Source organism: Patella vulgata, chromosome 5, assembly GCF_932274485.2.
Source record: "Patella vulgata chromosome 5, xgPatVulg1.2, whole genome shotgun sequence".
NCBI classification, from domain to species: Eukaryota; Metazoa; Mollusca; class Gastropoda; family Patellidae; genus Patella; species Patella vulgata.
In genome coordinates this window covers 56103780-56128161 of record NC_065883.2, presented here as the reverse complement: position 1 = coordinate 56128161, position 24382 = coordinate 56103780, and the positions used below count along the sequence as shown (strand labels likewise).

The following is a 24382-nucleotide window of genomic DNA, read 5'->3' as shown; positions in this document are numbered from 1 at the left end:
ATCCAAAATGACAGGCATATTAATGATTCACAGTTACTGCAAATCAAAAACGTTAGATTTTAATTTTTGATTAGCAACTGAAAAAAAATGTATCGCAAATTGCGCTGCGATACTGGTTGTCGGCAGCCCTGCTAACATCATCAATGTCATAATAATATTTGGATAAATAAATCAGTCATTGTTCTTCCATAAGTATGTGTTACAGTTTATTGACAATGTTGACTATGGACTAGATTTAATTACCTTATGTTCTGCTAAGAGTTCTCCAAAGTAACTTGCCATGTCATCGGGATTATCAAAAGTCTCTTCATATTTATTAATCAGAGACTCTGCTTCATATAACCATCTTCCAAATTTACCTAATTTACCAGGATAACTCATATCTAGTTTTAATAACCATAGTTTAGTACGTTCTTGTGTTTCTTCCCATTTATCAGATAACTGAGTCCATTCTTCTGGTTTTATTCTTAAGAACTTTCCAGTCATAGCACGATCTTTGAGTGCATTATACACAGGTTCCCTTCTGTCTAATTCAGTTTTAAATCCAAGATAATCCTGAAAGGTAAAACAAATCATATACATGTACTATTTTACTCTAACATGAGACATAAACTTTTCAAGCAAAGTTATCGTAAAGGCACAATATACATATTAATAGGGTCGACAACAAGTCTAAATATCAGCAAAGCAAGTCACACATGTTTTTATCAAATGAACAGGTATGTCTAACAAAGACAAAGATCTAGCATAAAAAGAAAATATGTGGTCAGGTAATTTTTATTGTTACAAACAATATGCACAGAAGAAACAGGATAATCTAAGAACTTACAAGGAATTCTGTTTGTCTGTCAGTAACAGGACCAGTAGAATTATTTAATATTTCATTAGCATCTTTATTCAACCAGTTCATTAAACTAAAATAGGCTGACATTTCTTTGTCAGGTGTCTCCATTTTAGTACTTGGTACACCTTGAAGCTGTTAATTAAACAGAAAAATAAGAAAAAGGTTTAAAACAGGTATAACATGCAAGGAAGACATTGCCATATAGAACTGTAAACTCAGATATTGGTCAATCATTATAATTTATTTACAGCTGTGGTGATATTGAATATCAATCTTTGTTCTACACAAGATTGTCTTCTGCGAAGGGTATAAGTTAAAACATAGGCACATGGACCTACAACTACCGATACTTGTATATGATATGATTACTAACACAAAACAGGCTTTTCTTTACCTTAGAATCCCCAACATCAGGGTACTTTTTCAGGAATTGAGCAACATATGTCATGATTGATTTCTCATCTGGTTTTGCTACATCAACATCTACAAGATAATAAATGAAACCAATAAGCATTGATAGTGTTGTGTATTAATTCATACAAAAATTTCACAAAACATACAACAGGTTGTGTTCGATTGTGTGTCTGGAATGTTTCACATTAAAAGAACTGCAATCAAGTCACACAGAATCGAGGTATGTTGCTCCCAAAATATACCTTTATTTTGTTTTTTGATTTTCTGATTTTTTACATTTCTTATTCAGAACACTGGCTAATGCGTGGTCCTTTAATGAGTTTATAAATAAATCAGTGGACAGTGTCTTGATGTGATTGGAATAGTTGTATTGGTTGTTTACAGAACACATAAAAAACCCACCATAATGATAATCCTTGTCAGAAGATAAGTAAAATTGAGTCTGGTATAATATAAAATACGCAACCCAAAAACGAAAAGAAAGCAAAAAAAAAACCCCAAAAACTTGGAAAACTACATGCATGTGGTGAGTAAACTAGTGGCATAATAAAACAAGACAAACTTGACTTATGGATTTTACAGTTGGTCGGTCCATGCACTTTTGTCCAATATTCTCAAGTTCGCTCAACTTGCTTTGTTCACTGCAGGATTGAGAGAATTGGATTCTGAAACCTCCAGTTAAAACCGTGATCTTATCTAGTAACTTTTGTCACAAAATGATTACTGTTATATGAACTTACCTTCAGGGTCCAAAAGTCGAGGAATACCAAGTTCTGAATCAGCTATAGAGAAAGCTCTTTCTAGATTAACTTTTGATGTCTGCTGACTAACTCCATCCATGTCAACAAGATCAGGATTTATATTATGAATTAACTGATTGAAAGCTACACCACTTCTCCAACTTGGTCCAAAATCTTTTACTGACATACCGTATTTTCTGAATAAATAAAATATACATATTTATATCATACCAAACAATTCAAATGTTTAAAATTAATTTCTGCTAACATCTGATGAATACATAGCCAATAATGTACCTCATCTGGTTATCAATGCAACAACCAAAGTTTAAAGATTTTTGTCAGTCTTGGTATATTTCCAGACGCAATCAATTCAATACTTACTTTCCTAGTACACTATCTACCCAGGCTAATAAACTTTTCTTTGGTAGCGCTTGTCGTTTACTGGCTGATGGACCATCTCCAGTTAATTCCCCTACATTTGGCACTTGAGATATAGTTTCTTCAATCTGAAAACAGCACAATATTGATAAAAAAAAGAATCACTTCATATACCCAAGAAAAAGATTATTTGCAAAATACTTGCAGAAAAGGAGAAAACAAAGAGGTCATATACATGCAATTGCTTTATGTATTAAATTCATTTTACTAAAAAGCCACAGACTTTTTAATCTGCTACTTTCTTTGTATGGAGTTTTACAATATAACACAATGACTATTCTACTCCGCATAAATTAGCATATCTACCTGGAAGTATAAGATAATGGTCCATATCAGACCAAGTACAATAGATGGTTTTCCATCTGCAATATCTGTGGCATTTATATTCACCATTTTAATCTGAAAAAATTCAATAAAACATCCTTGTGCAACAATCTATACATGCACATGTATCATATTATAATGCAGTTCATTCAGTACTAATTCCTAATAATATTTCTTCACAAATTACAGGTAGAAAGATTATATGTTTAAACGTAAATTTAAATTTAACCCTTAACTGATATTTCTGGAATATGAATGTCGATGGGTCTTTTTGAAACAGAATTATATAAAAACAATGTTCTTACCCTCTTTTTTTCCAGAAACTGTAATGCTGTAGTTATATTACTCAGATGATGTGGTCTCTTTGCATTCTTCCCTTTCTCTATTGGCTGAAATAAAATTTATCAAATGTAATGACTGATAAATGGAGGTCAGTAGTGAAAATTTAATTGAAATTTGACTTCAAGATATTAATATATCACCAAATACATCAGGGTAAAATCTATACTTTCTGTTAGTAGAACTATCACAGCGATGGAGTGCAACACAATGTTGGGGGATTACCTTTACTAGTTTTCAATTTGGGTCTTCGATATTTTAACGGTTTGCTATTTAAAGCCTAGCTGCACAGTACAGTTTTTATTTTGATTTTGAACAGTTCAATTTTCCACTGCAATGTCAAGTTGTATAATTTCCACAAAAATAATTATGAATACATTAATAAATTCACGGTTTTCTAATTTTTAATCAGAAACAGTAATAAAAGAAGCATTATGCAAGAGCTAAATCTATCTATTGCAGGTCTTTTTTTTCTGGCTGCAAATTGAACATAAATTGATATTTAGACATTGATTCACATGACAAGCTCATAATCAACTGTAGGCCATCGGATGGCCAAATATTAAATGAATAAGAACACCCATGCAATTTAATAATTTAACATTAAAATGGATAATCAAGACTTTGTTTATTATCGTAGCAATGGTACTTGACAATCAACACAATCTATGCATCATCTTGTCAAAACTTCAAACATCCATAACTTTGCTCATAATAAAGTAATTTGAATGAAATTTTCAATATATTTTTTTTCATTATCCAATTTTGAGCTATTATTTGAAGAATGGTCAGCTCTTTATCTAAATCTTACATTAATGCATTTTTAAGTTATGTCTGTGAATTAGCATCAAATGCTGTTAGATTATTTACACCTTATAAATAAAATCAAAACTGCACTATAAAATGAAATGAAATGTGGTTTAATGTCCTACTTTTCTGCCCCAGGCTAATACATATGTAGGTACTATTTACACTTTAGCAGTGTAAGGAAAACCAGAGAAAACTTAGGATATAATTACGCACATGACTATTCTTTGCCATTTACAACTGGGGAAAAGAACTCCCCTATTATGGTAGCAAAAGCAAAATATTGTAATGCTCTGCAGTAGTGTGTATTTTAATGAAAGGAATAAACTATATACTACATAAATAAACTGTGAATCTTTTTCTTATTTTTTACTCTTATTCTTTTTCATAGGTCACTGAAAACAATGCTGTTATAGCTCGTAATTTATTTATCTTTATATCTGTTATCAACATACATATTTACAGAGAATTGATTGATTTCTAGGAAATGATTTGTTTTTGGTTTCAGCTTGTCATTCTCAAGGCATGTTGAAGGTGTGTTTTTTACTAACATATTGAACACAACAATAAAAATATATCCTTTTATCCAAAACTGCACACAAGATAAAACTAATTCATTCATGTATAAATACAATGTTATTCAAGTAAAGAAGAATATATATTTAGTTCATTCAGGGGCTTGCTGTTAGCTATTTCAAAAATCTATTTTATTCAGAATTAAGACCTAGGGTTATAAATCTATTATGATCGACACTCCAAATCTTATAATAATACATGATTTATGTTCAAGTCTATGTATGACCTATGTATTTTATGTATATTGTATGGACTAGCAGTGACACAGCTCTAAGATATATCATAAAAACATTCAAGGTTTCTGTTGTATGTAATGCCAATGGCTTACTGCCAACAGGACAAGGTTGATTATGTTATTTTATATCTAGTTCAAACACTATTAAGCAAGTAACAGGATTGAACTCAAGTTCAAAACAATGAAGTTGACTCTGTGAAATATTTATCTCCAGATAGTATTCAGTGGCGGTTGTTTAATACATAAGTATTTATAATCAGATCAGCCCTAAACTAGGATCAGTCAGCTTAACATGCAGACACGTTTGTACTTGTAGCAAAAAGAGCGGCAACTTGATTTATATAATGTTTATATATACAATGCTCTTTTATATAATGTACAATATTTTCATTGCAGATTTTAATGACTTTCTATAAACAACTGTCATAGTCAATAAATCAAAACATACAGTTGTGCTCGAAATATTAAAATTCATTTTATCATTACATAAATTACTTAATGGTAGTTTGTAAAATTGTCAAATCTTTTATTATCAATCTTACAAGAAAAAAAAGAGAAGAAAACCATCTTGAGTTAATATTTGAATTTAATTCACAATATATACGTATGTGAATAGATTTCATTGACTAGGCATTTTATAGAGCTACCGGTACATTTCAATATACCAGTAGGTAAAACAGATGTCAGAGACATGTTGCAAAAATCAATGATATTGCTTAAAGAATGGAAAATAATCAATATTAAACTTAGTTGATGCAGCTAGAAAGAATTTTATCCCTGACTACATCTTCATATTTTCTTAATTAGAAAGAAAGTTCTTTTGTTTTTACAACAAATAAAATTGTTTTGCATGAATTGTTGAGGAAAATAACTTTATCAAGATTTAATATTAACATTCTTTGATATACTCCAAAAAACACGTTCATGTAGCGACAAAGCTACGTTATGTTAGTCAATGGTTCTACATTCTATGTCTTTTGTTTGGCCTGTCGCCCCCTTTAGTAACATTTGCTAGTCAAATCTATTCATACAATGTATTCAATCCATTATATGTCTTTTTGATTTTGAATAATTATTGAGAAAGAATTTGTAATTCGATTCCTTATTAGCATGGTTACGGTTACAATTATAAAAATATCTTTCTTTTAAGAAGAAAACAATTTTTGTCATCATTTTATGTTTATTCCATTTTTCTAGGCTAATATATTCCACACATTATAAATTTTTTTTTTTTTTAATACACAGGAAAATTATTGGCCTCAATGGATTATCTTTAATCAAATGCTAGATTTAATCAATAAGACATTTATCAAATGTCAGGTGAGTGAGTGGTCAATTTACGTTCAACAAGATTTGTCAGTTGGCACATACTGAGAACATTATATAATTAATCTTTCAAAGTTGTACTCACTGACCAATAGTTTTGTTTTGTTCATTTTTTATGGCCATGAACAGAATGAATTGAAACACAACACAAATCAATGTATCGGTCAATACATTGGAAAATCAGATCTCCATTTCTTTTGTGACCTCTAGAGAATCCACAAGCTAAAAAACACGATTTTTCGTACAATCAGGGCCCATAATCCAGGAAGTTACGGTCTGATGTGAACAAATAGCGAAAGGAACCGAGATCTTTGGCACATAACCCCAGTAAACATATATTTTAAGTTTCATCAAAATCTAATAACAATTGTGACTTCTAGAGGGTCCACAACATTGGTATGACATACTTTTACACTATTTGCGTACAAGGAACCGCCAATTTTGGCAGTTTTGGCCCAATTTTAAAGAAATTTGAACGTTTTTTAAAATTGGACAAATATTGTGACATCTAGAGGTTCCACAAGCTAAAAACGTGATTTTTCATACAATCAGATACCATAATCAAAATCGAATAAAAATTGAGGGTTCTAAGAGTGTCCACGACCTTGGTATTACATACTTTTACACTATTCGAGTAAAGGAGCGGCCATTTTTTCTGACAGTTTCGGTCAGATTTTTACTAAATTCAAAACCAACCTTCATTGATATGTAACGACGATATATTTAAACGTTTTTAAAAATTTAATGCAAATTAGGGTGTCACAGTAATATATTCACATCTTTTTTTTAAATCGGATAAAAATTGTGACCTCTAGAAGGACTGCAAGCTAAAAACGCAATTTTTCGTAGAATCAAGGGTCATAATTCAGGAAGTTATGATCCGATATGTACGAATATAGAATGGAACAAAGATCGATGGGTTATAAACTTGTATTTCAAGTTTCATCAAAATCAGATCAGAATTGTGACCTTTAGAGAGACCACAACCTTGATGTACCATATGTTTACACTATTTTCGAACGAGGGGCGGCCATTTTGTCCTGCAGTTTTGGTCTGATTTTCATGAAATACGAATCGAATTCAACCGACATCAACTCAAATATGATGAAAACTGTAACCTCTCGAGTGTCCACAAGCTAAAAACATGACTTTTCGTACAATCTGGGGCCATAATCCATGAAGTTATAGTCTTATACATGGCAATATCAAAAAGTACCAAGATCTTTGGGAGGTAGACCTATATTTCAAGTTTCGTCAAAGTTGGATAAAAATTGTGACCTGTAGAGTGTCCACAAACAAATTGTGGATGGACAGATAGGGGCGATGGCATAATACGTCCACATGAAAATGTGGACGTATAAAAAACACATCTTGAAGGAGCTATATCGCTATTATCTTGGGAATAGGAATGGACACAAATAGGTCGCAACGCATATACATGCAATAATGTATTATAAATATATTATAAACCGATTTACATTCAATCATTTCTGTTTTTACTGTAATTTCTAATCTAATCGGTGAAATACATGAAGAGTCCAAATTGAATGGCAGTCTAAACTAAATGTCGATAGTAAGATTACATACCAGTGTTTCTCCAGATAAGACTTCCAATAAAGACAAGAGAACAACACCTGTTTTAATGTCATTAAACAGCTCTTCCACTTTCTCTTTCGGCACATGCTGAAAATGAGTAAAATTAATATTAAACCAATGGCTGTGGTCAGCTATACTATTTATTCAATTTCATTCTTTTATATCTTATTCTTTCTCTATTAAATTATAAACATTCTTCTCAGATATCCCATGACTCATTCCATTACTCTTCACATTTGTTTTTGTTCATGATCTCTGCAGAGCACAAGATTTAGGTCCAGGTCTGGTCAATTAGAAAACATTGACTTTTAGATACTAAAGAGGTGTTATACTACATCTAGTTTTGTCTATGGCTGGGTGTTTTTCTGTTATATAAATTTTTTAGACAATAATTCACATAGTCAACTCTTTCGACCATTGGATGGCTTAGAGATTGAGGGGAAAAGACAACATCCACCATGTCCGTGTTTAACACCAATATGGGTAGCCAAGCCAAAATTTTCCAAAAATGCACGACGTCACTCACAGAGACTATGATAAAAGGTCTGACAATAGAGTTATACACAGCTATCTATTCTTATATATTAAAAGTCTTATTAAGTCTTATATAAATTTAACACTAATTTAATTAGATCCGTTGTCTGAAATTCGATAAAAGTAATTGGACAGAAATGTTGAATATATTCATTTTTTATTATCTATTTTTGCAATATTATAGCAAGGATGGTCAGCCTTTTCTCTATATCCTACAGAAAGTAACTTTAAATGCCATGATATAGTTTTCTTAAAGCAGAATCCTCCATACAACTGTCAATTTTATTGGTTGTACATAGGTTTCAAAAGTTAAATGCATTTGCTGTTAATCACCAAGAGATGAACAGTTCTCAGAGATGGATATCTGTGTGTGATGTATATTAAAGCAGGGCTTCCACTTCAAAATTTTCACTGCCGGTCATTTTTGATAACGCACGAAAACTTTTCAAAGTAAATTCATATTTCATGTTTTTTATTCATGGTAGGGTATTGTGAATTCACGTGTCTATACCACTTTGTCACCATGGGGTGCACAAAAAAAAATATATTTGACTTAAAAATGGAATATTAGTAAGGCTCATGATAATTATTTAATAATTAAATATTCCCTTTTGGCTACTTAAATAACGAAATAGTTGAATTGGCCGGAGAAAAACCATTTCAGTAGCTCACACATAATTAACACGTGCTCTATAGAAAACACACTGACCTGGATAATTTTGAGTTGTAATACAATAACTTTGAAATGAAGATAAATATATAATTATCCATGGCATATATCTCACATTTTTTGGGTTTTAGACCATATCTTATGGAATTAAGGGCCGCAGAATTGTGACGTAAATCCTAATAATGTATAACTAAATGACTAACGGATAACTAACTTCACGGCTAGCGACACTAGCGCCCCCGAGAATATGGTCGGGTATAAGAGTAACCGTATATACACGACATTTCTTCTACACGTGGAATTATCAATATTGCTGCACAATAGAACTGGAATACGTATTTTTTCTTAATTGTTCGGTAAGCAAGTTAACTAATCTCTAGATTTTATTTCAACAATTTCCACAAGGCCGTAATACCGCTATAAACATTTTTAAATGCATTTTTCTCCCAACACGTACGTTGTTGAGGACTTAACGTAATTTCTATTCTTTTTTTATTTTATATGACAGTTGGTTGGATTCGAAGAGCAATACTTCATATTAATTGCCCTTTTTCGAAGGTCATAATAACCTCGTTTAGATTGTGCCTGACCGTAATAGCGGTAAACGGCTTTGTTGTTGAAAATTCTTATGACACGTGGACAATACGTGAATGATTAACAATGGGCTGCTTCACGCCGTTGATAAGATTCCCACTTATCAATTAACATTTATTGTTCTACTACCAGACATTCATCATTAATTATCAACACAACACTCAGCATAATCTGTTGACGACTATATATACAACTCTATAACACCAATCACGAGATTGGCTTCTAGACGACGTGCATTCTTGTATAGTTACACAGTGAAGGTCGATCGTAGCCATGTTTGAAATTGTTTGGTTTTTTTTAAAAAAAGACCCTCTTTCCGGCGTGCAAAATGACCGTTAGGTCAGATCTAGGAACGGTCATTTTCCATAGCCGTAGGTCTCGACCGGCATATACGGCCGACGTGGAACCCATGTATTAAAGCACTGAACAATGAATTGGACACTATCCAATATCACATATGGATGGACAGGATCTTTGCTTGCTTTTAACTGTTCAATAGTAATTTACAGACACTTAATTTTTTATGTTTGCAGCAGTGACGTGGGAACTATATTCTGGGTGGGTTGGCAGACTTTAGATCTTAATGGGGGGTCCCCCCCTCCACCCAGCCTTGGACAATTTTTGGAAATTGCTATATCCTATAGTCATTTTCTTATATATCAGTGGCAATATACCTACTCCTAACGGCTGAAATATACATGGCTGTACATTTTGTATGGGTTAATTGCTGGAAACTACTCACATAGCTCCATTTTCAAGAATGCAAAATTACCTATGGACAAAAATTCAGAAAAGTGGGTTGACAAAATATACTATTGCCAACCACCTGTAAAAATTTATTGGCGAACACCAACCCAGGCAACCAGATTTCCACAGTACTGGTTTGCAGCAAACAAGAGTTTCAAGCTGGCTTTCAGTTCAAAGGATAGAGATAAAATTACCTGACAAAGATATGTGTTCATCCAATTAGTAAAAGTCTTTTTCTGTACTCTTTCTTGTTCATCTTAAAATATAAATAAATTAAAATTAATCAATAATTTAGATTATCATATGAGCAGTTAGTTCTGTATTTTTAAAGTAGGTGTACATGTAACTCTATGACAACAAAGGGTTGTGGAACTACGGCGATAAAGAGTACTTTCCGTATGTTAAATATCACCCTTCAAGTTCTACTGCCACTGCAAAACAAATCAATGGACAAACCCCTCCTCCCATCAACCTACTCAGGAGCAGGTTACAATTTTCACTCAGAAAACTGTAATTTTTTAACAGGCCTAGCAATAAAGCACCTGTCACAGATATTGTCGGACACAGATTCATGCTTTGTCAGTCACAATCCACACGGTGCCTTTGTGCATGTCATTTTGTCTGGCACAAATTTATCTTTATTCAGTTTTTCTTAATGACTAATCAAAATAAGAAATCCAATAAATACAGTTCAAAACTTTCGGTTGACCTAAATCTAAGAAGTATTACACTAAGCATAATTTTTGATAATGTAAAATGTAGTTCACCTTAGGGTCTATTATACATGAAACATACATAATTGATTTTTGTCTTTGGGTCCTTGGGACTAATTCACTTTGTTGTCGCAAACAACTTTATTAAACATATTTCATTTACAACTTTTTCCAAAACATTTAAAATATCTAAGAAATGTGAAGTAGAATAAGAATGTGAGCTTATTTCGTTTGTAGTATTAGAATCAGGTGAGGGTTGACAATGTTTAAAAAAGAAAGTTTAAGAACTATTTTTGGATTACTGTACTATTACCTGATGTGAATATTTTAACAGCTCTATATACATGTACAGTCTGTAACCTGACATGATCTCTACAATCATCATTCTAGACACAAACAGTAAATATACCACACCCTCCATTACTATTCTATATCAATCTTGACTGTTTTTTTTTTTTAAATATTTAGGCCAAAAATATGTCAAAATTTAGGACAGATTGCAAAATAACATATTGTATAATTATAAACTGAAAGTTTTAAAACCAACAATGCCGCTGATAAAAATTTGATCTATTGCTGAATCTGAAAATGTACCCATTAAAAATCAATATTTTACTGAACATTACTTTATTGGCTTAATATTATCTGATCCATTATAGTAATCTGATAATGAGTATTATCAAATATAATGCATGTATCTTACAAACAATAACAAACTGGTTCAGTGGGGGGCGTAAATAATAAAACTGATAGCTGATAGTGTTTGCCAAACTGCATCAGCATTTTCTGCACCACTGGTTTTTGTGTATAATATTAATTCAACTTTTATTCCCCATGTAATTTGAGATATGTCATGTTGTACTTGGTGAGATACATAATTTACAAGTGGTTGCTTACTAAAAATTCTTAAAATATTTACAGACCACTTTTTAAGTATATCGAATGTCAGTTCAGAACCTAGTACTAATGAATAAATACCAGGGGTGCTATCTAGATATTTAATCTATTCAACTAAATGTTCATATTTGAATAAATCTAATATGTGCATGTAGGTGTATTTGCCAAAACACACAATATCGGCGGATTCCTAGTAACTATCCTATATTCATCCAAATTATTCAAAGACTATGTAAAATCAGGACATAATGGTATAAACAGGGACTTCAACTAACAATACAGTAAATGTAGGATAATAGTAACATGAAAATCCAACATAAGTAATTCGGAATAATAAGCAGATCATTATTAATAAGCAATAAGTCTTTAATTAGTAGATACTAAATATAACCCTAATTCTCTTCTCATAATAAATTCCTGTTAGGTATTGCTATTAGCAGTTCATTAATTACATTTTCTTTCTGATCCATTACCTGGGGTGTTATAAATTCATTGATTAATCCATGCTAGACAACTAGGCTTGGAAATGTACAGAATTAAGAGAACATTCCACATCAGATCATAAATCATGATACCATTACCAGGCTATTAATGATTGGTATTCTGTTATACTGTTTCCTACTCAAGTACAAAATAATTTTGAACAGCTACCAGTCTTCATATAATAGTTCTACCGTTATAAATAAATTGCCGGTATATACAATCAAATCAAAATTAAGCCAAGTCCTTGAGCACTTTTATGACATCATTTCAAGCTTTAAAGTCATAACCAGTTAATTTGCAATAGGATAAATAAGATTAAACTGTAAGTGATAAGTTCAAATTATAATTTGATTTATCTCCTATAATCAAATCCAATCAAAGAATAATATGATCTGCGCGACTTTTTTATTTTTTTGTATAGATTAAGCTTATTGACCAAAATTCATCCCCAGAAAAATGATTTTCAGGCAGTTCTTGCTTGTAGCATTGCACAGACTTAATAGATTGTTGTAAGGTGGTCGATTTCTCACGAGAGTTCGACTAATCAATTAAAACAACACTATTGATCATTGTGAAGGGGAGATGAATTTATTAAAAGCATGACACCTTTCTTCCTGGGTCTGTGTAAGATTGTTTTCTATAATATAAATAATCAGTAAATTCTATCTTTATTGTCAATATCATGTATTATATTTATCAACCTGATCATTAAATAAATATTAACTGGGCTCTATTCCTCAAGAAAAACCAACTGATGCTTTCACTCCTCAAACCTAAGAAAGCATTAAATTACAAACTTTGATTGGAATTGATCCAAGCCCTACTGACCATTCTATAATTTCATTGGTGGATTAATGAAAAAATCCAAAGTTTTGTTATAAGGTCTTTAACAGAAGAAATACAATATGAAATACTGAACTAAAGACATGTAAATAACAACTGAATGTAAACAATGGACTAAATATCTAAAATCTATAATGTTTATCGCTACACAGATATCAGTTTCAACTTGTCTTCCACCTAAATTATAAATCTTTTATATGATCTACTGACAAAACCTCCACTACATTAACTTGTATATCATATAGATAATATTTGTTATCATAACTTAATTCATAGACACACAAATATTCATTTTATATATCCAACTGCTTTTAATCTATTCAAATAAGACTGATTAAACCTTAAATAACCCATTTAAATAACAATGACAAAAGGCAATTGATAAAGAAAGGACAAGAAATATTTAAGAAAATTCAGCTTAATCAAATAACAGTTTATCCAGACAAACATAATTTAGTAGTGGGCTAATAAATTGTTAATAATTGTATAAGTACAAATATCTGCCAATCACATATATCAAGAACAAGTTCTGATGATATCAATAACATTAACATCAAGTTAATTCAGTGTAATTTTATAAAACAGTAAACACTAGATAACCAGCAATGCACAAAGTACTGGTACTACTACTTCCTGAAATACATGTTACAGAGAACAGACTATAAATTATCAATACTAACTTTATTCCCTTGGGAAATCAGGTCATATTGAACAAAAAAGCTTTTTTGTATAAAGAGGAATTCAAAGGGATAATGAAAAGATATGTGACGCTACAGCATATGATTAAAGGACTTAAACCTTTAAACATACATTATACAAGTGCTAAATCTGCCTATTGCAGGTCTTTCTTTAGGCCTAAAATGTTATCTAAATTATTAGACATTAACTTATCCAGATCACAATCAACTCTTGATGTCATCGCTAATCTGCGATATTTACTAGATTGGAATCCGATCTGCTGCTCGGACAATAATCCAGAAAGTTATGGTCTGAAATGGGGCAAATATCACAAGCGTCTGAGATCTTTGGGATATAAAGAGATGTTTTAAGTTTCATCAAAATCGGATAAAAATTGTGACCTCTAAAGTTGGTCCACAACCTTCGCATACATATTTTTACAAAAAATTTTGCGTGCAAAGAGCGGCCATTTTGTCAGGCAGTTTCATTTCGATTTTCCAGAAATTCGAATTCAACCTTCATTATGGAGGAATGGTGATATATCTAAACGGTTTTAAAAATCGGAAATAAAATGGGACAACAAGCTAAAAAAACAAGATTTTTTGTTCAATCAGGGGCTGTAATTAAGGAAGTTATGATCCGATATGAGCGAATATCGAAAGGAACCAAGATCTTGCGGATATGAACATGCATTTCAAGTTTCATCAAAATTGGATCAAAACTGTGACCTCTTGAGGGTCTACAACCTTGATATACCAGATGTTTACAATAATTGCATACAAGGGGCGAATATTTTGTCCGGCAGCTTTGGTCCGATTTTCACGAAATTCGAACTCACCCAGCATTATGGTGCAACGGTGATATATTCAAACGTTATTTTAAATTGGATAATAATTGTGAACTCTAGAGGGACCACAAGCTAAAAATAATTCAGGAAGTTACGATCCGATATCGAAAGGAACCAAGATTTTTGGGTTATAAACATGCATTCCAAGTTTCCATCAAAATCGGGTGAAAATTGTGACCTCTAGAGTGTTCACAAGCTAAAAACATGATTTTTCGTACAATCAGGGGCCATGATCCATGAAGTTATGGTCTGATACATGTACATGCCAATATCGAAAGGAAACGATCAGAGATCTTTGGGAGATAGATCAATATTTTAAGTTTCGTCAAAATCGGATAAAAATTGTGACCTGTAGATTGTCCACAAACAAATTGTGGATGGACAGGGGCGACGGCATAATATGTCCACATGAAAATGTGGGCGTATAAAAATGGATAATCGAGACTTTGTTTTTTATCGTACCGACTTTAGTAATGATGATCGAGGCTAGGCCTAAAATTCAGAGTGGATCAAATCATAAATATACTAAACAGCAAAAACAAAAGTCAGTACGATTTCAAAATCAGAGAAGAACTTTAATCAAAGCATTCTAGAAAATGACTTATTAAATGGTTCAAAGCAATTTTTTGTGAACAGTATGTTGACACATTAGTGATTAATTCATCACAATTCTAAGACATTACGAGAAGGTTTAGAGTGTGTACACAGTCTATACATCTGTATCTGGTGTGTCCAACGCAAGTGTCAATAACAGCAGTGCAGGGTCTGTACATGGAGTGGACCAGACGACTGATGAACGCCATTGGCACCTGGAACCACACTCTCAGAAAAGCCTGGCGCAATCCATCGGCTGTTATTAAGTCTCCTCTGAATTGCATCGGGTTTAAGTCCAGACAGTTCTCCATTGCCTGTGTCGCCAGTTCTGGTGTTGTTGAGCAAACTGTAGACGTTCATGTCGATGGCGAGGGGAGTGGTTCGGTCAATGGCAAGGTCAACGGCCAGGTCTGTGGCAACGGATGTTCTCTCTGGTGAGACGTTGGCGCACTGTATCGGGACTGATGGGTCTTCCGTGTGTTCCCACTGTATGACGTGCTGTCTCAGATGCCTGTGTGAAAGGATTCTGCATGTGCTGTCGCACAACATGGCAGTCTTGGTCGCCTTGTGGTAACCCTTGGTCTACCAGTTCGGGGGCGATCATCCATGGTGTTGGTGGCCTGAAAGCATTTCTGAAGCCTGTAGATGGTCCGAACATTGACCTGGAAGAGATTGGCAACGGCTTGGGCAGTGTGGCCAGCGTCGAGTCTTCCAAGCACCTGGTTCCTCTGAGCTGTCGTGAGTTGTAGCATGCTGCTGACGTTAAAGTGTTAATGATTCAACCAGGTATTGGGGTGCATTTTATAGGGCTATTCTCGGTGAGCAGCATGAGTCACATGAAAATCATGGAGAACACATTACCATCTCAGAAGTCAGCTTGCGTTTTTGGAAACATTTCCTGGGTTCAATTCTGTGTTTGGGAAGGAGCCTTATTGCTCAGGTAAAGTTGGAGATGTGGTCACAAATATACAATAAAAACATTTGGCAGGTTTTATGCAATGTGTCTATTCAGAGTAACATACCAACCTGATGTTTCATTTGCTGCTTAGTATATATATATGTATTTATTATGTTGTTTGCCCCTTTAGAAAGATGACAATAACAACCAACTAGTTAGAGTGATGACAAACATTGGAATTCAGTCATTGTTCATATTTCATGGCGTTAACATACCTGCATTATCACCTTGGTGGAAGCGAGGGTTAAATAAAACTATTTCACTAGATCACACTTCATAACACATGAATGTTTCTCACTAATAAGACACCAGCAATTCATATCATTAAAGAGGGAGAGAGAAATGGGGTTTAACATTCACTCAAACAAACTAGGTTTTCGGGAGTAACATATCGTTCAATTTTATTTCAATAGCACACAGAGGGGTTCAGCTGTGGGGGTTAGACAGGCGTCCCTACTGCTTGTCATGTACAAGCAGGGAATCGAAATCACACCAATTGATTCAATGACAGACATTCTGATTTAAAGCCCTATGCAGCCACCCAACCATTAACAGAAGGTATACAATTCATTCATCAGATCTCAATCAGACTGGTCCATTATGACTTTAATGTAGCCTTGGGATCATCATGAATCAAATCAATTGTTTTTGTATTGTTTTTTGCTGCAGGGAGTAGATAAGAAAATGCATGTGTTCACATGCATAACTAGCAACAATTGTTTTTATCATCAAAGCAGAATTATAGCTAACACATAATTATTTTGATAATTGTTGGACTTATCTTCTAGTCTTTGAAAGACTATTTTATGTAATCAAGTCCTTATTACAAACAAAATAAATATTTTGTTTGGCAGTTATTTTAGGAAAATAATTTAAAAGCTAAAACACGGTTGTTTGTCTTGTTGTCATGGTGATACTTATAGGTTGTCTGTCACCATTTCAATTGCAGGGAATTTTGATATAAGAAGATGCAAACTAGGATCAAATGTTTCTTCTTTTCGTTGACATATTATTAATAGCTATTATTCAAGATATATCAAATAAGTCTAATTAATTAAAGAACAATTTATAGATCTGGATTGTCATAATGTCATTACTGTACCTTTTAGCCAATTAACTCTATTCGTGAAAGCTTTCTCATTTGGATTCATACTAGCTGAGTGCAAATATCCAGATGCCATTTCACACTAGTATATAATATTTCATATCCATTTCACAAACACAAACATGTACATACAATCCTGTACCTTAACTACTGATAGAATTTTATGTTATCAGTCATAGTGTAGATAATAATTTGTCACATCCCCTAATTATTAACAATGGCAGTTCTCTCATCATACAAAAAATAAATCTCCTTAATGTCCAGTCAAATACAAAGCAAGTGACCACTGTTACAGAGGTTGCTACCACAAATGGTCAATCAACCATGATCACATTTTATTCATAGAACCAGCTAATTGTCGTCTAAGAAATTTAGATCAATAACACTCCAAGAACAGTCAGGAGTGATTGGACCAACCGCCTCCTTCTTTTTGCATCATTTTGATTGGTTGACAGATTTAATTACCTGTCAACGAGCTATGTTTACCTGACCTGAAATTTTTACACACTATTTTACTATAAATGAAGGATCATTGAAAGAAGTGTGAAATGTTTAGGTATAATGAAAATACATTATAGCAGATGTAACTAGAGTTGTAGTACTTTTCTACAAGTGAAATGCCTTCAGTCAATCAATATAACTTAGACTTGATCAAGAATTCTACTACCTAAACTACATTTACCAAGTAAAAAGTATGTGCTTAGTGACACAAAAAGTATTACATAATTATAATTACTATTAAAAATACCAAGTATGGTGGTTAAATCATTTTTAAACCTACAATTATCATTATCAAACTCATTTAACCACAATCCCAACAGTGAATCAATTCAATTCTGTAACAGCAAATATTTTCAAAGTATCCAATGTGTTCTGCAAAACTCTACATTTCTTTTTTTAATGGTTATTCTTCAAATTTGAAACCTCAAAGCCTTTATTATTATTATATACTATCAATATTTGACAACAAGATATGGTATACAATAAAAAGTAAGACACAAAATAAAGTTCTTATTAAAGTTTAAGAAAAAAAAGAAAAAGGAGGGGGAGGGCTGAAAGTAATAATTTAGACAAAACAAAAGACAGATTGCTGGGCGATGAACATCCTATCCAACAGCAACAAATTGTCTAAGCAATCCAGTGGGGTTTAGTCGCATATTTATTCTTTTGTAGGTAATGTTTTGGCTTTAGTTTCTCCTGATGCTAATATTAATTATGCAAATCATGTACTGGTATCAGATGATAAATTTACAAACTCAAATTGGTTTCGCGCTACAGAAGTTTCAGTGACGGGCGAGATTCTGAATTTCGATAGGGTTCATAACCAAACAATCCCAGCAGAGTGTTTGTAAGAATTATGGATGGAACATATTACAGTCAGTTTGAGTTTTCAGAATCTGTGGAATAGTCGATTAACATAGTTACAAATATCCTTGGGTTAGCAACCTAATCTACTATAATATTAACAATTACACTTTAATGTTTACTTTAGGTTATTACTGTTCTACTTGACCCCACCCAATTCAATACAAATGGCCAGTAATTACAATACTTTTACAATTCAAACACAGATCATATTACATCTTTAATGGTCACTTTATTAACACTCAACAACAAAATAATCTCTATCAAATTCAATTACAAATTATATAAAAGCATGTCCATTATTCTTTTTTAGAGCAGCCCCTAACTTCTATGAAAGCATATACTAAAGCAGTTCATAGTTTAGTTGTATGTGATTTTTAACTAAGTGTGTCGAACATGTATTAAATATATCCATGGAAACACTGAAAATAGTCTTGTTTTATAGTCTGCAACGGTACTCGATTTGGCTCTACTTCTACTGCACGAGACTTATGTAAATACCAGTATCTCGTTGATTGAAATATATTTTTACATAGTCAAGCTTCAAACTTTGTGTTTATGAAACGCTCTGTTGAGCTTTTTTTCATAACCCAAAACTATTGATATGGTGTGTCAGTTTCAAATCAATTGGGAAATACCATTATTAAACACAAAATTTCTAGGCTTCTTCATCTCATGAACACAGACACTGCGTATAAATATAAAGGCCTTCAAAAATTAAAATTACCATATTGAGCATTTCAAACTCTGATAATAATTATAGCAATCGTTGAAGACCGACAGCTTTCATTGTCTCGTGTATAAATTTCAAGTCAATTAGATGAAAACATTAGACTCCAGAGCTGCAAAAGTAATCATCAAAAACCGTTTGTCACATGAATGCTCTCTCAGTATAAATTTCAGGTCAATCTGTATGATAACTTTAACATCTAAATTGTATGCAAGCAACCGTGGATGAGAAATGGACAGACATCATAGAAACACAATTCAGTGTGGGCCTTTAAAAATGAACAATTTACTTTGATGTTTCTTAATATAGATAGGTTTTTGCCAAATTGGTGCTTGTTTTTTTTCTTTATCAATTTACCTTGATCTATACTAATATTTGTGACGTTTTTCTGTCTGTTTGTCTGTTCGGGGTTGGCGGCTACACTAGGTCTGCCCCGAGTCTGAAATTTGGGGTATAGGGGTAGCTCGGACCGGGGAGTAACATAGGCCAGGTGGCGTTAGTCTACCACTTCCGGTTTCAGGGTTATGACCCCCGAGCAAAGCCAGGCATTCTTCTAGTAATTAATAAGATCTCAACTACTTAATTTCCAGGGCTCTGTTTCTCAAAAATCTTAACTAAAAATAAAATCTAAATTTTAGTAGAAACTTCAATTTTGATTGGCTATGCACTAAAATCAATCTTATATTATCCAATCAATTACTAAAATTTGTAATTTATCTTAGTAAAAATTTTGTGAAACAGGTCCCTGTTAATTAAAGACTAGCCATCAATTATTACAAAGTAAATTTGATCTTAAATTTTGTAAATTAAAAAATCTTGCCAACCCTCTTTTTGATAATAGACCAATAAAATATTTAAACAAACAATGCTTGAAACAGATCAAAAAATGTTTATCTAGATTAGTACATGAGAAACTAATCCAACCAAAATACAATTCAGGTTTCATTTCAATAAAAACTTATGAACCTTAAACTCTTGAGAACAATCAATGCCCATAATATACATGTGCCAATTATCTGTAAACCTTACAAAATAACTCAATTAAATTTGGTTCCAGGACACTGAATGATTTATTGAGCTAATTATATAATCAAAATCTATTATATTCTCTTCAACTTGAGCCTTAAAATATATCAATAAATAAATCTTTCATCTGACTTCCGACATATAAATACACGTAGATGTGGTCTGTAATCAGCAAAGCAAAAAACATGTTGAATTAAATTAACAAGCACAGATGAATATTAACTAAATTTATACGATATCTTAAAGGACCATTGCAAGCAAAAATTCTATGACCTTGCCAAAACTACTGTGAAAAACGATATCTCCAATTACTTTGCAAATTTGTTTCACAATATTCACAATACCCTTTTAAGGGTTGGTTATTAGATTTGTGTTAATCTAAATTAAGGGAATTTAAAAATCAACATTAACTGGATAATCCAGGCTATATTGTAATGTTAAAGAATAAACTTCAGATATATTTAAAGTGCACATAAGGTCACCAGACGAGATTTTCTGTACTTTATAGCAAGCTCACACCAAAATTATTCAACATAGTATCAGACACTCCAAAACACTTTTCAATTTTTCAATTACAGCCTTAATCCGTTGACTGACCGGTGACATCACAGGGACCACACATACAATTATACACTATTAAGGTCTTATCACTATCCATACACACCACCAGTTGACTAGTGTGTATTGACGGTTCAATTAACATGCTTACTGACTTAATCATTACACAATTATAATATTAAATCTATGTGTAAACTACACTTGCACAGACACTTGCATTAATACACAAATATAGTCTGTTATTCAATTTAGTTGGTTACCAACAAAATAAAATAACCAAAATTAGTTGTAGGCCTACTGTTGATTCTAACGTAGTGAGATATTTGTCCTATCTGATTTTTTTACGATCTAATTTAGAGTAATGAAGTCAAATCAGCATCCACCCACAGAATGACGGCCTAATTCGGGCCATACGATAACTCCGGAAATATGATATATACAGTTGGCTAGTCAAATTCGGTAAATGAATCTGCAAAAACCTGGTGAATATGAGACAGCTAAAGGTAAATTTGTTTTATTTGTAGCTTGATAGAGTTTGGATCATCATAAAACATACCACTGACTTATCAAAGTTGACTTTTATGTCAGACTATATCTTAGAAAGTCGTTGGAACAAAGAAGTTTGTAACATAAATGTTAATTATAACATTAGAAGATTACTGCTTCTTCCAGGTTTGAAAACAAAACTGATGGCACTTGGAAAAGAAAAACACTGTGGCAGCATCAATCTCTGTTTTGAAGTGTGCTGCGACCAGAGATGAAGATGATTCAACACAGTTACTTTGTCAATCCTGTCCAGAAGTACCACCACGAAACCATTTTATTTCATAAAAGTCGACAACCGTCAATAACAATTTTACAACCATCTTGTCTTCAAAGAAAGCGAATTATTGTACAGGTTTACTGTTGGCTTACTCCAATTTATTCTGATCAAAAGGATACGGGGATGTGCCCACGCTCGGCACTATTTTTTGCCGCCCAGCACAAAGAAAAAAATCAAGAAAAGCCGCCCAATTGTATTTAGACCCCTTCATCCTTCTCTGTACACAAACTCAGCGCTCGAAATTTACCACAGCAAACGGCGAAGTCATGGTAAAAGCCGACGCAAACCATGTCTGCCACGGCACAATTTATTTTTGTGTGCCATAGTAGACCCTATCATCCCAAATTAGTTTAAAGAAAGAAGTATTGGTATTTTGTTTATTTATATTTAGAAGTTGTGTTGGTCTATTTATTTTACAATTCTACGGTCTTTAAATTTGTATATTTGCCGTAAATAGGTCACCCAGACCAATTTACAGCACTCCAATGTTAAAGGATTAGAAGTCGTAAATGGTGTCGTACTTTCGGTTTTACGATCAATTTTTAATGTACTCATTCTACCGTTAATGCTACCAAATCTAAACTAAATCCTAGAGACAGCTGGGCTACAGTCCATTTCATTTACACTTGCCACAAAATAATAAATTAGGCGGCAAATACAAAAGGCAGCAGATGCTCTGAAAATACACCAAGAAGGGTTGAATTTTCATAAAAGACCATGCCCCCCTCCAAAAAAATTCTCTCCACCACTCAGCAAATCCTGGGCACATCCCTGAGGGAATATGGCTTCAGCGACTCTCTTTGAAATAATATTATAAAACAAATTCTAAATTTGATCTTAACTTAAAATAAATTACAAAACAAATCATTCTGTAGTCAATTGTTTCATTTCATAAGGGGATTATGGAATCAGTCAGGGATTAATGAATACACACCCAGCTGTATATAGGTAATTAGGAAATAAACATTCCAAATATGCATTCGGGCACTGTGACGTCACTGGCGTCTAAGGGGATTAAGAGTGTTTTTCGATAGTTGGCAAAGTCGTTTTTAGGGGAGTCTATATTTGCGAAGATGGCTGATTTAATTTTGACCAGATTAGTGTGAACTTGCCGTAAAGTGCATATAGTAACTACTGACTACAAGTACAGAAAATTTTGTATAATGATCTTATGTGCACTTTAAGTGAATAAACCAATATTCTGTTATTATTGAATGTTGAAAGAAAGCTCTGTTTGAGTTTAACCAAAGTAGTATGCTGAGCTGATAATGACCGATTTCTGGCAACCCCATGAATATATTTGTATTCATAAACTGTAACAAAAAAGCCTGACTCCATTTTTTTTAAATGGTATCTGCAAATATATGACATTTTACAATCCAATAATCCCAAACAAGCAAACAAATACCACAGTTTCCACCAAATTGATTTGAAATAAAAGCTATAAATGAAGACAAGAATAGCCCATTATTCATTATACTCTGTAACTCAAAATAATGGATTATGTGCTTCTCTACTTCACCTACCGGTACACATCTTGTGCCAGACTAGACTCTGAAACACAACTGGCTCACAAGTTTCCTACCATAGTCAAATTCAAACTCCATAAATACAACATCACAGTTTAATCAAATCAGGTTTGTAAAACTGATTTGCAAGGGTAACCAGTTCTAATCATATCTCCAGTATTAAAATTGTCCCCCCCCCCCCCAAAAAAAAATAAAAAATTGTCAGGATCTTTGACCATTTAACAAAGTGCTGTAAGATCTTCAACTGCCTTTCTTAGGACCTACTTTTTGCAATTATCTCAATTAGAAAAATGTACCCCATCCCCAAGCTACAAGTATATTTAATTTCTATAGCCCTGAATTAAATACTTTATAATAGAATAATTGGCACTTAATTCTGTAATTTTTATTTCACTTTTTACCAGTTTGAATCATTTCCACATTGATACAACCACCACTTACCTTGATAATAAGTCAAGTCATCCAATTTTGCATTAAAGTAACGTCCATATTTACATATTATATCCACCATGTCAAAATAATTACCATCTTAATTCTTAATCAGAATCATTTTCAACACCGGTATATATCATAATTTTAATTGTTGATGTACAATCCAATGTTTTCAGTTTGTTTGTGGAAAAATGCAAAAACAAATACGGTAATCAACTTTTACTGGTACATGTACTCCTAAAATTCCAAAGTACCAAAAATTCACAAAATATTCATTTAATATCTTAGCACAGTCAAAAATAAATAGCTCAATCCTGATTATTTAACTGAAACATCAAAGTGTTATTATATCATAAATCTATAGAGTAGATACATCTATTTCCTTTGACCTATTCTCTTGATGTTCCGACTCCTATTGGTTTGTGAAAACCACAATGACATGTTAACACACAATATCCATTTGGGCAAGTGTCCACTACTGACAACAACTACATATATTCCTACACTAAAATTCCAATAATAATAATACATGTAGTTCTTGTTTCAATGACCTTAGATCTTATCAACAGCAAATTTATAGGTGTATATCTTGAAACAAATGGTTCATATAATTA

The 24382-nt window shown here is 32.7% G+C and overlaps 1 protein-coding gene across 1 annotated transcript in view; it reads right to left on the bottom strand.

The window, feature by feature from the left end:
* The window catches only part of LOC126821426 (muscle-specific protein 300 kDa), a 187512-nt gene that overhangs the window by 154293 nt on the left and 8837 nt on the right, over positions 1-24382 (bottom strand). The window contains exons 3-11 of the mRNA XM_056100862.1: positions 10382-10443; positions 7634-7729; positions 3069-3152; positions 2746-2838; positions 2383-2507; positions 1999-2195; positions 1239-1327; positions 830-976; positions 244-555 (exon numbers count right to left, since the gene is read on the bottom strand). Coding sequence (XP_055956837.1) covers positions 244-555; positions 830-976; positions 1239-1327; positions 1999-2195; positions 2383-2507; positions 2746-2838; positions 3069-3152; positions 7634-7729; positions 10382-10443 — 1205 coding nt within the window. The remainder of the gene's footprint in view (positions 1-243; positions 556-829; positions 977-1238; positions 1328-1998; positions 2196-2382; positions 2508-2745; positions 2839-3068; positions 3153-7633; positions 7730-10381; positions 10444-24382) is intronic.